At 52.0% G+C, this 14,174-nt stretch overlaps 5 protein-coding genes and 1 non-coding gene across 6 annotated transcripts; 3 read left to right on the top strand and 3 right to left on the bottom strand.

Moving 5' to 3' along the window:
- Positions 1 to 8: 8 nt before the first annotated feature.
- NUO51 (NADH-ubiquinone oxidoreductase 51 kDa subunit, mitochondrial precursor) lies at positions 9 to 1,837 on the top strand. The gene is made up of 2 exons (XM_018272221.2): positions 9 to 393; positions 447 to 1,837. The coding sequence occupies exons 1-2, from the start codon at positions 82 to 84 to the stop codon at positions 1,674 to 1,676; spliced, it is 1,542 nt and encodes a 513-aa protein (XP_018132990.2). The 5' UTR covers positions 9 to 81; the 3' UTR covers positions 1,677 to 1,837.
- Positions 1,810 to 2,580, bottom strand: VE01_02716 (uncharacterized protein). The gene has a single exon (XM_018272222.2). The coding sequence runs from the start codon at positions 2,492 to 2,494 to the stop codon at positions 2,171 to 2,173; it is 324 nt and encodes a 107-aa protein (XP_018132989.1). The 5' UTR covers positions 2,495 to 2,580; the 3' UTR covers positions 1,810 to 2,170.
- Positions 2,548 to 4,381, top strand: VE01_02717 (uncharacterized protein). The gene has a single exon (XM_059463469.1). It carries the CDS (start codon positions 2,759 to 2,761, stop codon positions 3,998 to 4,000), a length of 1,242 nt encoding a protein of 413 aa, XP_059319927.1. The 5' UTR covers positions 2,548 to 2,758; the 3' UTR covers positions 4,001 to 4,381.
- Positions 4,382 to 4,591: 210 nt separating this feature from the next.
- VE01_02718 lies at positions 4,592 to 4,686 on the bottom strand (the record flags this gene model as incomplete). Its single annotated transcript has 1 exon — positions 4,592 to 4,686. It is a non-coding gene; the product is annotated as a tRNA-Gln (tRNA).
- A 153-nt stretch (positions 4,687 to 4,839) lies between these two features.
- Positions 4,840 to 11,974, bottom strand: VE01_02719 (uncharacterized protein). Its single transcript, XM_059463470.1, has 4 exons — positions 11,363 to 11,974; positions 11,153 to 11,254; positions 5,309 to 10,929; positions 4,840 to 5,254 (listed from the first exon to the last, which is right to left on the bottom strand). Exons 1-4 carry the CDS (start codon positions 11,466 to 11,468, stop codon positions 5,141 to 5,143), a joined length of 5,943 nt encoding a protein of 1,980 aa, XP_059319940.1. The 5' UTR covers positions 11,469 to 11,974; the 3' UTR covers positions 4,840 to 5,140.
- Positions 11,975 to 12,100: 126 nt separating this feature from the next.
- CDC31 (centrin) lies at positions 12,101 to 13,663 on the top strand. Its single transcript, XM_018272225.2, has 3 exons — positions 12,101 to 12,916; positions 12,966 to 13,569; positions 13,620 to 13,663. Exons 1-2 carry the CDS (start codon positions 12,641 to 12,643, stop codon positions 13,416 to 13,418), a joined length of 729 nt encoding a protein of 242 aa, XP_018132977.1. The 5' UTR covers positions 12,101 to 12,640; the 3' UTR covers positions 13,419 to 13,569; positions 13,620 to 13,663.
- The last annotated feature ends 511 nt before the right edge of the window (positions 13,664 to 14,174 follow it).

The following is a 14,174-nucleotide window of genomic DNA, read 5'->3' on the forward strand; positions in this document are numbered from 1 at the left end:
CGAACCTCAATTTGTACACCAACATCACGGATCCGCTCCTCTCACCACAACCAACGTGCAGTACGCAGTTGAGCGCAACCCATGATCAGCACGATGTTGTCGCGAAACGCCACCTCACCCGCGCTCACGTCAATTGCGTCGCGAGTTCTGCCAGGAGCAGCCTCTGCGGGGGCTCGTCTTGGTGGTCCGGGTGCGTCCGCAGCACAGCAACAAACAAGAGGATTGGCAACTGTCCAGGATGCTCCAGCACCGAAGAGGATATATGGAGGTTTGAGAGATCAGGACCGCATCTTCCAGAACTTGTACAGCCACCACGGCCCAGATCTCGCCAGCGCGAAGAAGTACGGTGATTGGCACAAGACGAAGGAGATCTTGGATAAAGGTCATGACTGGGTATGTCAATCTTGCTCCAAAGTGCTATCTGTTTGTATCCTAATGCTGTACAGATTATTTCCGAGGTCAAGGCTTCTGGTCTTAGAGGACGTGGCGGTGCCGGCTTCCCGTCAGGGTTGAAATGGTCGTTCATGAACTTCAAGGGATGGGAGAACGACAACAAGCCACGTTATCTGGTTGTCAATGCAGATGAGGGCGAGCCTGGAACCTGCAAGGACAGAGAAATTATGCGAAAAGACCCACACAAGCTCCTCGAGGGATGTTTAGTTGCTGGCCGCGCCATGAACTGCTCCGCCGCCTACATCTACATCCGCGGCGAGTTCATTCACGAAGCTGCTGTTTTGCAGAATGCTATCCAGGAGGCCTACAAGGATGGACTGATTGGCAAGAACGCTTGCAACAGTGGATACGACTTCGATATCTACTTGCACCGCGGAATGGGCGCCTACGTTTGTGGAGAGGAGACTTCTCTTATCGAGTCCCTCGAGGGCAAGCCAGGAAAGCCTCGTCTAAAGCCCCCGTTCCCAGCATCCGTCGGACTTTTCGGATGCCCATCCACTGTCGCCAACGTCGAGACTATTGCCGTCGCACCTACGATCTGCAGAAGAGGAGGTGATTGGTTCGCCGGATTCGGCAGAGAGCGCAACGCTGGCACCAAGCTTTTCTGTATCTCTGGTCATGTCAACAACCCTTGCACAGTCGAGGAGGAGATGTCCATCCCTCTGCGCGAGCTGATTGACAAGCACTGTGGCGGTGTTCGTGGCGGTTGGGATAACCTCAAGGCCGTTATTCCCGGTGGCTCATCCACACCCATCCTGCCAAAATCCATCTGTGACGACCAAATAATGGACTTCGATGGCCTGAAGGACAGCCAATCTGGTCTCGGTACCGCAGCAGTCATTGTTATGGATAAGAGCACCGATGTTGTCCGTGCCATCTCCAGACTCTCGCACTTCTACCGCCACGAGTCCTGTGGCCAGTGCACCCCCTGCCGTGAGGGCAGCAAATGGACCGAGCAGATCATGCAGCGCTTCGAGAAGGGACAAGGAAGAGAGCGTGAGATTGACATGCTTCAGGAGCTTACCAAGCAAGTCGAGGGCCACACCATCTGCGCTCTTGGAGAGGCGTTCGCTTGGCCCATCCAGGGTCTCATTCGTCACTTCCGCCCCGAGCTAGAGGCACGCATGCAAAAGTTCGCGGAAGAGAACGGTGGTGCCGCCTTGGCTGGTGGATGGCAACACGACTCGAAGGCTCAGGGCAAGTTGGTGGCACCCGGCCAGTAAGAAGTGGCGCGGGGTAGTTGTATATATGGACTCTCATTGCTATTGTATAGAGTTCAATTTGGCGTTTCTTTGCATTATGGTTGTAGAGTTGAGTCAGTTTAGTGGGGTACAGATAAAACTATTAAAATCATATATCGATTTGCATCATTGCTTGCGCCGTGAAGACAGACTTTTAGTTTTTACATTTGATTTGCTATTTGAAGTGCCTCTTCAAGCTATGTTGTACAATTGCATTCATGATCCAGCGCCGTCTATGCCATTCCCGCTCATACTCCGATATGTATACACCAATCAACCGTGCCATCACCCTCAGATATCCAGTCTAGAGAAAGGTATACTGTCAGCGATTCATTGTACATGCAACCTCAGCCACTCCTCAATCCAGGCCGATCCCAAATGCTCTTCCAACTCCAGCCCGTCGCCTCTGAACCTCCTGGTATCAATCTCTTTCCATCATCCGCCTCCAAAATAGCACAGCTCTAGTCCGCCCTATTTCACTCCTTCCCTGCCTCATATTCTTCCGGCAATTCAAACCCAACCCTCCTTGCCGTCAACTTGACCCTCTCTTCCTCATCCATATTCATCCCCGGGTTGTAGCGCTCGAGTAGCGTCGCATACTGCCTTTGTGCCTTCAGGTACTGCAGATACTGCTGCGCGTGGTCCACTGCGACGTTTTGTGGCGATCCGGACGGCGCAGATGAGAATGCTGTGCGGATGCGGTTCTGGACAGGCGATCCCTTGAGGCGACGGGACGGGAGCTCACGGAGGAAGGAGCGGTAGAGGGCGCGGAGGTGCGCGGGGGCGACAGTGGAGGACATCGTGTGTTGGATTTATGAGAGGATAATTGAGTTGATCGGATGTGTTGAGAGGGGTTGTTCGTGGTTTCTTGAGTCGTGGTCGTGGATGATGGAAATATTGGGTGGCTACGGCAAAACGTCGGGAAGGCGGCGCATCGGTCGAAATTATATTACACGGCTGCAAGGCTGAGGATCTGTACATTTGCAACTGCACCACTTCCAACAATGCGAACAGACACCGGAAACTGCGCTTAATCTACGAATTTCAATCGCCTATACTTACTAATGACGGGCTCTCTGCCTATGAGATGCCTGCGGTCGGGATCAAGAAGCGTCTTTGGGCGATATGTGGCGCAGAGCGAAGCTACGAGCAATGCGGCAACCTTGGGAGTAAGAGGACTCCGAACAAGACGCCGAGTTGGGAAAACAACAACAAATGCAGAGGAAGTGGTTGCGGATAGCCCGAAGACACCACCCGATGTAGGACCTGAGGTTATATCTTGGGACGAGATAGCCGCGAAGATTGAAGCCTTAGCAACCCAACGACTTCCGAATTCACAGTCCAAAAAGACTAAACCTCCCAAGCCAGCAGGCAATAAACAGAAGCCATCAGTGTCATCTCCAGCAGAGAAATCTTCCCCGAAACAGGCAGCAACATCACAACCGCAACAGGCGGGCCCTCCACCCAAGTCCCGCGACTACCTCAAGTTACCATCCAACTCTCTCTCCGAACACTGGGACACCCTTCCTCCCTCACAAGAGCAGCTTGTCCATGCCGAGAAATTCTTCCGCCAGAGGCCCCCGCGGCCATTCGTCTGGTCAGCCCCGAAATTCCACTCCATGGCTTTCGGTTCCTCTCCCGAAGTCTGTTTCCTGGGTCGCTCCAACGTCGGGAAATCATCTTTACTGAATTCGCTTTTTGGCGGCAACATCGCAAACGTGAGTTCGAAGCCTGGGCGCACAAAGATGATGAACGCATTCAATGTGGGCGATAACACGGATCCATTGAAGAACCTGGTAGTGCTTGACATGCCAGGGTATGGAAAGGGGGGACACGCCGACTGGGGGAAGGAGGTGCTGAAGTATCTAGGCAAGCGGAAGGAGTTAAAGCGCGCGTTTATGCTTGTCGATGCCGAAGTGGGACTAAAGAAAACGGACGAGCAGCTCCTGGCTATCTTTAGAAAGGAGGAGATTCCTCACCAGATCGTGCTCAGCAAAGTCGACAAGCTACTATTCCCGAAGAACCGGAAACCCAGTGAGGGGGCACTAGAGAGCAGAATGCAGGTTCTAAAACGGGTGATGGAGACGACCAGACGCACCACCCAGCCAAATCCAGAGGATATGAGTGGTGCGCTGGGCGAAATCATTGGATGCTGTTCAGAGAGGCCGTTTGGCCAAGTTCTGGGTATCAATGAGGTTAGACATGCCATGCTGCAGGCAGCTGGCTTGGAGAAGAAGATGGATAGGAAGCTGATTGCCGAGACCGAAATTGTGTCCCACGACGATATCTTTGGAAAAGATCCTTGAGAGATGCAGCGGGATACCTGCTGGTAGTGGACTGAAGGGGACAATGAGGTTGATGGGACACGCTGCAAGTAGTGAGCCCTCCCAGACCACCGATTGTTCCACGGCTGCTTATTCACCTCTCCGAGAGCAACGGGGCATCTAAAGGATGGTGCTACAAGCCGAACATATATGGCGAGGGCAGAATTATCGATATATGAGAGCAGCAAATACATAGTCGGAAGGCTGGACTGAGCGAATATATGCCAGATAGCCCTGGTGTGTCTGTCAAGAGGGGAGCACGGCTGATGGATGGGATGTATAAATATGTAACGATAGGATATATAAGTAAAGGTGCAGCAGTGTAAGAATAGCTACAAGCGTAATTTATACTTAACAAGATACATCATGTCCAGTTGGAAATGTGCACTGTCATTTATCTATCTATGGTGATGAGGTGAGAATGGACCACATCCACTGTGATTGGCATAACGATGTAGAATATTGCAAAAGAACAACATGATTGTAACCAAACTGTACAGCACTATTCGTTATACAATTATCTTCAATCATATACATATCATACCTCTAAAAAAAAGCCAAAAAAAGAAGATTGAGGTCGTACCCGGGATCGAACCGGGATCTCAAGAAGACATGTGATGACTGAACATCCTCAAAATCTCACGTGCTAACCATTACACTATACAACCTTGTTTAGGGGCTAATGTTCGCTAATCCGGTAAATAAGAGACACACCTTTTTCGCGCTAGTACCAACGCTAGCACTATTTAGCAATCTCCACATCTATCACTACATATGAGTTGCACACGAGGCCATTCACATTAACTCACGAGATAATGCAGTGGGTTTAGTTGTACCGCTCTGAAATGCTGATTTCTCATACATCATCAGATGCAGATGCGATGATTCCTATCTAGACTATACTACATACAAACAATGCGTGCTCTTCGCAGCTGCCCCAGTCGAGTCAGTGCCTGGAGCAAATGCTACCTGGTCGAATAACGCAACGATGCTCTTTATAATCCCCGGTTCTCCCTGATTATTTTTTCCCTTCCATTCATTCATCCCTTTACATATGCCCATGCATCTTTATCCTCCTCCCAATATTCCATATTCCCAATCTACCCCATTATTCGGCCAGTCTCAGCGACCTCCTGCGAGGACGCCACGGTAGTACTCCACGCTCAAGTCAGCCGTGTGCTTCAAGTACTTGTCTTCCGTAAGAGGCAGTCTAAGGACTCTGCTCTGATCATGCCCCTGTATTGTGTTAGTCGGGATCCACAAAACATTAGGTTGTTGCGCGATTCTTACCTTCCCATTCTTCCCAAGCTGAACCACCACCCTCGCAACACACGCCCCGATCTCCTGAACCGCCACCTTCTCCAGGAAACCCACACTCTTCACATCCGATAGCATAGCCGGAAGACTGCCCAACAGCCTCTCCACGGCTTGCCCGTCATGCTCGCCTTGCTTCTCTCCATCCAACAAGGTTAAGTAGTCTGCATACGTTGCACCGCCAAGGTTCCAGTCGCGAATACCACCTTCCCTCTGTTGAAAGCCGCTTAGTAGTTTGCGCAGTGTTGCATCATCCTGCTCGATGACTGCGGTTGGCGCAACGACCTTGTAGAAAGTGCGGTGCGCTTCGTCGAATGCACCGGCACGGATGAGGCATTCTACCTCGCGTTTTGGGTCCTTGAGGACGGCGCGCATGTAGAGTGCCTTTGCGTCCCAGATCCACGAAGATGGGATCTTGAACTGGTCGATAAGGGTAGTGAAAGCTGGCCCATCTTCTGCCCCGATGCGGCCGGCGTGGTGAGCGAGGTGATCCTGGACGCTCTTCGTACGAGCAGCCGGCGACGACAAGTGGAGGAGCACAAACACAGCGTCGAGCCAATGGCCGTTATTCGTAAGCTGAGCTGCGAATGACAAAGTAAGCTCATCAGCCTTTTCGTCGGCCTGTTCACCGTATGAGCACTTGCCAGACGCTGTGAGTGCCTGGCTAAGCTGCCAAGAAAATCGCATGTTCAATGGCGACAATTGCGAGTTTTCAGGGCGCAGAACAGCTTGGAGGTCTGTCTTATTGTCGGAGTACAGCTTAAGCAACCCCCAGAGGAGGTCCTCACGATCTTCTAGGTGTTGATCGTCCCAAAGCGGCGAGATGTTTTGCTCCACATACCACGCGAATGGCTTAGAAGACTCCTTGTCTTGCTGAAGATCTTCAGCGAACTTCAATACGGCATGCTCAAGTTCCTCTGTACCCGAGATGGCATACCAGAGTCTGAGGCCAAATGCTTGTCTCCAATCCAATCCAAATCGCTTAGACATGATGAAAGAGTCAATGCGGTCTTCGATAGGCGCTCCTTTAATGCCATCACAAACACAAACATTACCAGCCAGGATCTCGTAAATAGCTCGGAGAGGTTGGTTGATCTCTGAGAGCACTCTAGCTTTGTTCCACTCGTTCAGCTGCTCCCGGATGTTCTTGCGCACAGATTCATTGCCATCAAGTAGAGCTACCAGGGTAGCGAGATGGTAATCTTTGCCAGTTAACAGATGGGTGCAAGCGTCGGGAATTCGATGCCCACTAAGAGCAGCAATCGCCTTTTCTTCAGACGATTTCGCCATTGTGATCTGTCTTGTGGAGGCCTGTTCAACAACCTTCTCCCAGAATGCGGAAAGGTTATCCTTGCGCAAGAACTTGAATGCTGCCGGGAATCCCTTGAGGTCGTCTGGGATCTCGATCTCGTCAAACAGAATGCTTGCAAGCTCCCAAACAAGGTTTTCATGAATAGCTGCTGGGTGGCGCGAGTCTCGGTCGCGAACGAAATCACTAAATTTAAATGGCAGAGAGAGTCTGGCTTGTGGAATGCCTCCGGCTTGATCCACTTGAGCCAATTTCTTTTGGATTGAGAGAGAGTTCGGTGTCGACTCATCTGAAAACTTGGCAAATCGAATATCCTTATCTTCACCGGTAAGAACAGTCGTTTGCGAAAGAAGGCCATGCATCTCAATGGCGTTGGTGGCTTGGTTGTCGACTGCAGATGCCGCATAAACAAGGGTTCCAGTGGGACCCCAGCTTGGCTTGACTGAATTGTGAAATTGTTGGTCGATCTCATCCATATCATCCTCATTCGGACTAGACTTGGACTTCTTCTTGTATGGCCACTCAAACCCAGTTCCTCGCGCTGGTATCTGTGCTACCTTCGCTGTCTTTGCTGGCTTTGCCGGACTTTTTGGTTCACCAAACAGTGAATGCATGAGGTCGATGCTAGTTGCGAAGCCACGGCCATCAGATACCACACGGCTCTTAACTGGCGAAACAAGTGTCTTCTGAGGGGATCCAAAGAGAAGAGCATCCGTTTCCATGTCTCGAATCTGCTTCAGATGTTCCCGGTCCTGCTTCTGAGGGCTAATTGTCTGCTCGAGCATGTCCATCCAGTTGTCGCCGTTCAGCTCCAATTTGCGCTTGAGTGGTGACCCAGCAGCACGCGACTCACGTAGTCGTGCTCGCATAAGGCCTCCTGGAGCTTCACCTACATCCTCCTCAAAACTCTCCTGTGCGTAGTCACTCTCAGGCTCCGCGGTAGCGTCAGGTTGAGGGTAAGAGCCCGCCATCTCGTTACTCACAATCCTAACCAATTCATTGTCTTGGTAACTCTCGTCGTGGTCCATAGGCTCCCCGACGTCGTCGCTTGACAATGAACCCACGGAGCGCTCATCTAAAAAAGACTGGTTGTCCTGGATATCATGATCGTCCTCCATCTCATCATCATCTTCAACGACTTCAGATGCATCAAAAGCGCCTGGGAAAACCTTGCGCTTCTTGAAGTCAAAGGTATCCTCGGGGTCTGACTCCGTAATTACGCTCTCATCGAATGTCGATTCAAAAGACTGATCGTGTTGAACGGCCCTTGGCGTTCTGGTTTGTGGGGTTGGCGTGTCTGGCGCAGCGCTGAGTGTGCTCTGGCCAAAGTCGTCTTGAGTCTCATCGCCAACCTCGGAATCGTCGTCATCATAATCCAGACCATATGTCGTAAAGTGAGGAACTTTGAATGTCCATACACCAATAGATTTATCGTAACTCAAGAACTCAGTATCTGGAACTCTTGTGAGGCGCTTCAAATGTCTGTCCATTTGGGCCTTAATATGCTCAGGCGACATTTTGCGCTTGTCGAGCCTTGGCCAAGAATTCTCCATCTGGATGATCGAGGGAACATTCATGCCCTGACCCATCGGCGGCTTATTGGGGTACCCGGGAGGGTAAACAGTAGCGGCGCGAATTTGGAGGTCAACAATCGTGCCGAAAATCTTGTCGAGATCAACGTTTGACAGGTCAACAGGAGCATCGAAGTTCACAGTGGCGACTCCCCGTCGACCAACTTTGAAGTTACTGATCCTTTGACGCTGAGTTCGGTTCATGGCTTCGATCTCTGGTCTCGATGGCATCATCCAATACTCTCCTGGTACCTGATCAGGCTGGATTGCTAGGGGGAAGGGCTTCTCGCCGGTAGATGGACTACCCTCCTCTGGGACGATGGCCAACTCCTTTCCTTTAACCTGCTCCATTTCTGGCTCGTTGGACGTTCCATTTGTCCTCGGGCCAGCACCATTCGTGCTTCGAGAGGAGCGTAGGAATCCCATCTCCTCGGCGGACGGAGTTGGTCCGACATTGGTATGAACCTGCTTCAGCGGGCTTGATGTGCTGGATGAGGGGCGACCGTTGTTTCCGTTGCCATTAGACGACTCGAAGCTCACACGCTTCTTGAGGATTCCGTTTTGCTGCTCCTTGGGCTCTTTGCTTGGGGGGCTGAAAAAGTCCGCACGGATGCTTCTATCGATAACCAGTCTCTTCATGCTGCCAGTGCTGTTGAATCTAGCACTCGGACTAGCAGAGAAAGCTCCTGGGGTTAGAATGCTGTCTTGGTTGAACGACGTGTTGTAGGAGTTCCTGAGGCTGCTTGTCGACATACTCTTCGAGAGCTTGTTCTGGCCAAGGCTAGCACCAAGCAACGAGTTTCCGAATCCTCCAGGTGTGCTAGTTACGCTAGAAGCGCTGTTGGGCGTTCCATACGTGCTATATGTGAAGCCAAAACCACCACGCCTTTGGGGCGTGCTAAGACGTGATCCCGAAGAAGGGCTGAGTTTGTACAGAGGGATGATCCCAGCTTTCTTCTGCTTCGACAGACTCGAGAGAGGCGTTGCGAGCGGGCCTGGGTTGGTGAGGTCTGGCGTGGCGAGATTTGAGAACATTGAACCTGCGCCAAATGCTGCAGGATCATTGATACTGGTAGTAAGCTGTCCCTGTTGTTGTTGTTGCTGCTGCTGCTGTTGGCCCTGTTGCGGGCCGCCGAATAACGAGCTGCCTCCGAAGAGAGAACCGCCTTGCTGAGCTTGCTGTGGCTGCTGCTGTTGCTGTTGGCCAAGGTTGCCGAATAACGAGCTTCCAGTACTTGGCTGGGTGTTGCCGAAAAGACCACCTCCGCTTTGAGCCGGTTGAGCGGCGCCGAATAATGGCTTGGCTTGCTGGGCACCCCCGAAAAGGCTGCTCCCCGTATTCTGGGCTTGTTGAGGTTGCTGTTGACCGAATCCACCGAAGAGACCACCGCCGGCTGCGGGTGCTGCAGCAGGTTGGCCAAACAGACCGCCGGTGGCGGGTGCGGCTGGCTTAGCGCCGCCGAAGAGGCCACCGGTGGTTGCAGCAGCTGGTGCTGCGCCGAATCCTGTACCGGCTTGCTGAGCTGGCTGTCCAAACAAAGAACTGCCCGTGGCAGCTGGCTGACCCCCGAAGAGGCTTGTGCCTGTGGTCGCGGGTTTGGGTGCACCACCAAAGAGAGAGGTAGGAGCTGCGGCTTGTTGCTGAGCGCCTCCGAAGCCACCAAATGGGTTCGACGCGGCTGGCTGGGCAGGGGCCGCACCAAATGGATTCGCTGGTGCAGGGGTCTGTGTCTGGCCAAAGGGGTTTGATGCGGGAGTCGCTCCAAACCCGGTCGTTGCTGCACCGCCAAATGGCGTCGTAGATGCGGCAGGAGCTCCAAACAATGGCTTGTTCGGTGTGCTGCCAAAGAGCGAAGGTGCAGACGTCGTTGCCGGTTGCGCCCCAAATCCTGTGTTCGTAGCTGTATTCGTAGCACCGAATCCAGTAGAGGGCGTAGAGCCAAACCCAGACTGGGTACCCCCAAAAAGCCCACCGGTGACAGGCTTCGGCTGTTGCCCGAATAGGCCTCCTCCTGTAGTAGTACTGGCACCAAATCCTGTGCTTGGCGTGGTTGTCTGACCAAATGGGTTCGTTGCAGTGTTAGTTTGCCCGAATAGGCCACCTCCAGTGTTGGTGCTTCCGGCACCAAAACCCGTAGCTGGTTGTTGAGTGCCACCGAAACCGCCAAAACCAGTGGACGTGCCAAAAGCACCCGCCTGCCCACCGGAGTTGGCGTGTCTGCGGCCTTGCGCGTAATCAGCCAGCCTCAATTCTTCTTGGGAAAACTTGACGTATGGTTGCTGGAAACATATATTTTCAAACCTTACTTGTTGATTTCCGGAGACGTTGGGCTCTTTTTCAACAGTGGGTTGAAAGGGGACAGAAGCAGTTCCCTGGCACTCTTGGCTCGCACCGCCCAGAGCGCTACCAGCAGCTCCGAAACCTCCACCGGTTCCTCCACCAAATGCACCGCCAGTGCCGGTATTGGCGCCAAAGGGGCTGGCGGCTGGTGTAGCTCCAAAGCCAGTTGTTGCGGGCTTTGGGGCACCGAAGAGACCACCACCACCGAATCCAGTATTTGTGTTGCTAGTAGTGCTGGCACCAAATCCACCAAATCCCGTGTTTGCTGCTGGAGTCGTCGTGGATGCGCCGAAGAGACTGTTCCCTGTGGTTCCTGTCGCTCCAAAGGGTTTGTTGGCGGTAGCACCAAAACCGGTGTTCTGTGTAGCGCCAAATCCTATTTGAGTTGTTAGTCGTCTGTGCGGTATAGTTCCTATAGGTTTATGCGAAGTCTGCAATTGAGAGAGCGTCGATATCAGGTCCTGCGCATCTGCCATATCGCCGGCGTGGGCCGAAAGTTATAGAGTAGCCGAAGTTTGTCGCAGCGAGGGCGCGACTCCATATCGACGGAGCAGGCAGCTCCCTCGATAGCCAAAACAAATGGTGCATTCTCGACGTACCTCCAGAACCGCCAAATCCCCCCGTGTTTCCACCAAAGGCGCTCGTCCCGGTATTGTTCTGCGCGCTTCCAAAGCCAGTTCCGGTCGAGGAAGCACCGAATCCTGTAGGTACGAGAAGGTTCGAGTGAGCCCCAGCTTCGCCAGTGTGCACCGTTGCAGGCAGTCGAGCTCCGTCGCGTCCAGGATGTAAAGAAAATGGGGGTTGCATACCTGTATTTGTATTTGTAGATTGGCCAAAGCCGCCGAAGCCCGTGTTCTGTTGCTGCTGGGCATTGTTTTGCTGGCCGAAGCCACCGAATCCACCGAAGCCTGACATTGTCACTGCTGTCAATGGGTTGATGAGCTTTCAGACGGAGCTGGAAGGTTGCAGGAGTCGTTGAAATTGCCTCCTAGAATTGCGACACGCCGTCGCGCCTCAAAGTTTTGGTTGTCGCGCTCAAAAGAATGTAATCGCGGCAAGCATAACAGGCTGGTATTGAAGTAGCTGAAGACGACCTGTCTCAGCTGTCTCGACGATGGATGAATCAGCGAATTCGTCAAGCGTGGACAGCAATCGAGATGATATAACGCGCTTCGTCTTTTTTGTCGGTCGTGGTCAAGGTTACCTCTCGCTTATACAACACATCAAGCGCTCACCCCAGGAGGCAACAACACGTGACCTACGCAAGCCTAGTTTCCCAAATGTCGAAATAAGCAATGTGCACGACGACAATTGGTGTTTACAACAGAGTGATTAAAATCAAATCAAGGCAATCAATCACTTAGAACTGACTGTAAACAAGGCAGCTACTCATAAATAGAGTTAAATACTTAAATTCTATTTGCTTAAATTGTTTGGTATGAGTCTTCAGTGTAAGGCAGTTGTCTCTCATACTTTTGGGGAGGCACGAGTATTTATGCTGAACTTGAAATGAACACAGCCCCTTTTGCCCGGCTGCACGTGGTACAGTAATTCACGGGTTTGTCAGCAAGTGCAACTGATAAGGCATGTAGCGTGTTTTTATATGTTTCATAGTAATCGAAAGGGATAACTATGCAGATGGTAGACTCAGTTGGAAGTCAGCTTGTGGTTTTCATTGGGCACGATTGCATCAGGCAGAACTGCCTCTCCAGGCTCCCACCACGAAATCCCCAAAATCCCCATGGCCACTCCAATCGGAGTCATAATGACCAGCTCCAATGCCACTTATCACGATAAATTGCAGTCATAGAAATCTAGCCCCCTATGGACCATCTCTGGTCGACGTGAATCATATTGGCGCCTGAGGCCCAAACTTAAACCCTGAGCTGAGTGGCACGGCGCGTCGGAGCCAAAGCTCCAAGCGCGTCCCCCGCCATATCCCATCCCCGTAATTCCTCAGTCGAGTACGAGTACGCGACGACCATTAAAGACATATAAAAATTCAGCCACTGCACATTCCACCACAACGTCAGACTATCCCCGTGCCGTCTGTGACAACATACACACCCTCTCAACGCGCCGACACCATGGCATCCTCCCAGCACCCCTCTTTCCCCATCCGCCCATATCCCTCCTCTATCTCTGGCCCCTCGCAACAACCCCCCCAGTCTTCTACCCGCGGAAAGCCCCTCAGCTTCAGTCAATCACACGCCCCCGCCGCCCGCGAAGCAGCGCGCATCGAGCGCGACCGCCTCGAGCGCGAACGCCAGCAAATTGCGCAAAAATCCACACACGCACAATCGCAAGCGCCGAGCGCACTGTCGCAGTTAGCGGACGAGCAGCGCGATGAAGTGAATGAGGCTGTAAGTATGCGCTTTTGATTTAATGGGGACATTGCTGATTATGGAATAGTTTGCGCTGTTTGACTTGGATAAGGATGGCCTCATCGACTACCACGAGTTCAAGGTTGCGCTCAAGGCGCTTGGTTTCGACCTCCCGAAACCGGAATTACTCGACCTGCTCACCTCCCATGGAATAGCGCCGCCGTCATACCAGGTGCCGCCAGGAACGTCGGGCCAGCATGTGGTTCCGGCGTCGAGGTTGCATCTTACGCTCAATTCGTTCCAGCAAATCGCCTCTGAGCTGATATTGGCACGGGACCCGCGCGACGAGATCCTACGGGCGTTTGATCTCTTTGATACGGAGGGGAAGGGCATGATATCTTTGGATGATTTACGGAGGGTGGCGCGGGAATTGGGCGAGGGTCTGGAAGAGGACGAATTGTCGGCGATGATTGAGGAGTTTGATCTCGAGGGGAAGGGTGGTGTGGGGAGGGATGAGTTTATTGGTATTTGCATGAACTGATGTGGTACTGGAGTGGATAAAAGGCACGGGTCCACGGATTGTGGGCGTCGGGGGTGGTGTTTGGATGGTGTTTGTTACATGCCCGTGGTTGGGTTGTGTCAATTTTGACATGGGATATGACAGCGCGGAGTATAAAGGCGCAGGATTATATGTATGTATGCCTTGTATCAATGATTACAGAAGTTGTTCTGATGCACTCAGATCTCCGGAATATAAGTTATATGTTTTAGCTATAATAGTAAGGCCTTATTAAGTAAGTAAATGGTCTCCGGAGCTTGTTGTATTGATGTGAATCTTAGGTGTGATAGCCACCGGCGTATATATCACCAAAAATATATGCAAAAAGATCTGGGTCCACCGGATTCGAACCGGTGACCCCCTGAATTATCCTAGTTTACTTTGAGAGCTGTTGTCTAAAGCCGTACAACGTTGAACAGGCGTTTTGCGAGTAGAACGTGCGTGGCCAGAGATTTTTATTCTTGACTGACCCCCAGTTGAACCACCTCTCGAATTGAACGAATCCAATTAAGTAGGAGCAGAAATCAGGAGCGCTACCACTGCGCCAGCACCCCATTTTTTGTTGGAGGTGTTTGGTTGAATTGCCTTTTAAGTGTATTGCGTTTGTCAGATAGCAAACAGTGAGAACCAGTAAGAACAATGAGACACTGGGAAGACTGAGAACGATGGGAACAGCAGGACGCTTAGCAACAAACAGAGGCGGTGTTGTTCATCTGATTCTATAGGATCAGAGAGCAT

The sequence above is a fragment of the Pseudogymnoascus verrucosus genome (genome assembly GCF_001662655.1).
Source record: "Pseudogymnoascus verrucosus strain UAMH 10579 unplaced genomic scaffold scaffold_8, whole genome shotgun sequence".
In the NCBI taxonomy this organism is placed as follows: domain Eukaryota; kingdom Fungi; phylum Ascomycota; class Leotiomycetes; order Thelebolales; family Thelebolaceae; genus Pseudogymnoascus; species Pseudogymnoascus verrucosus.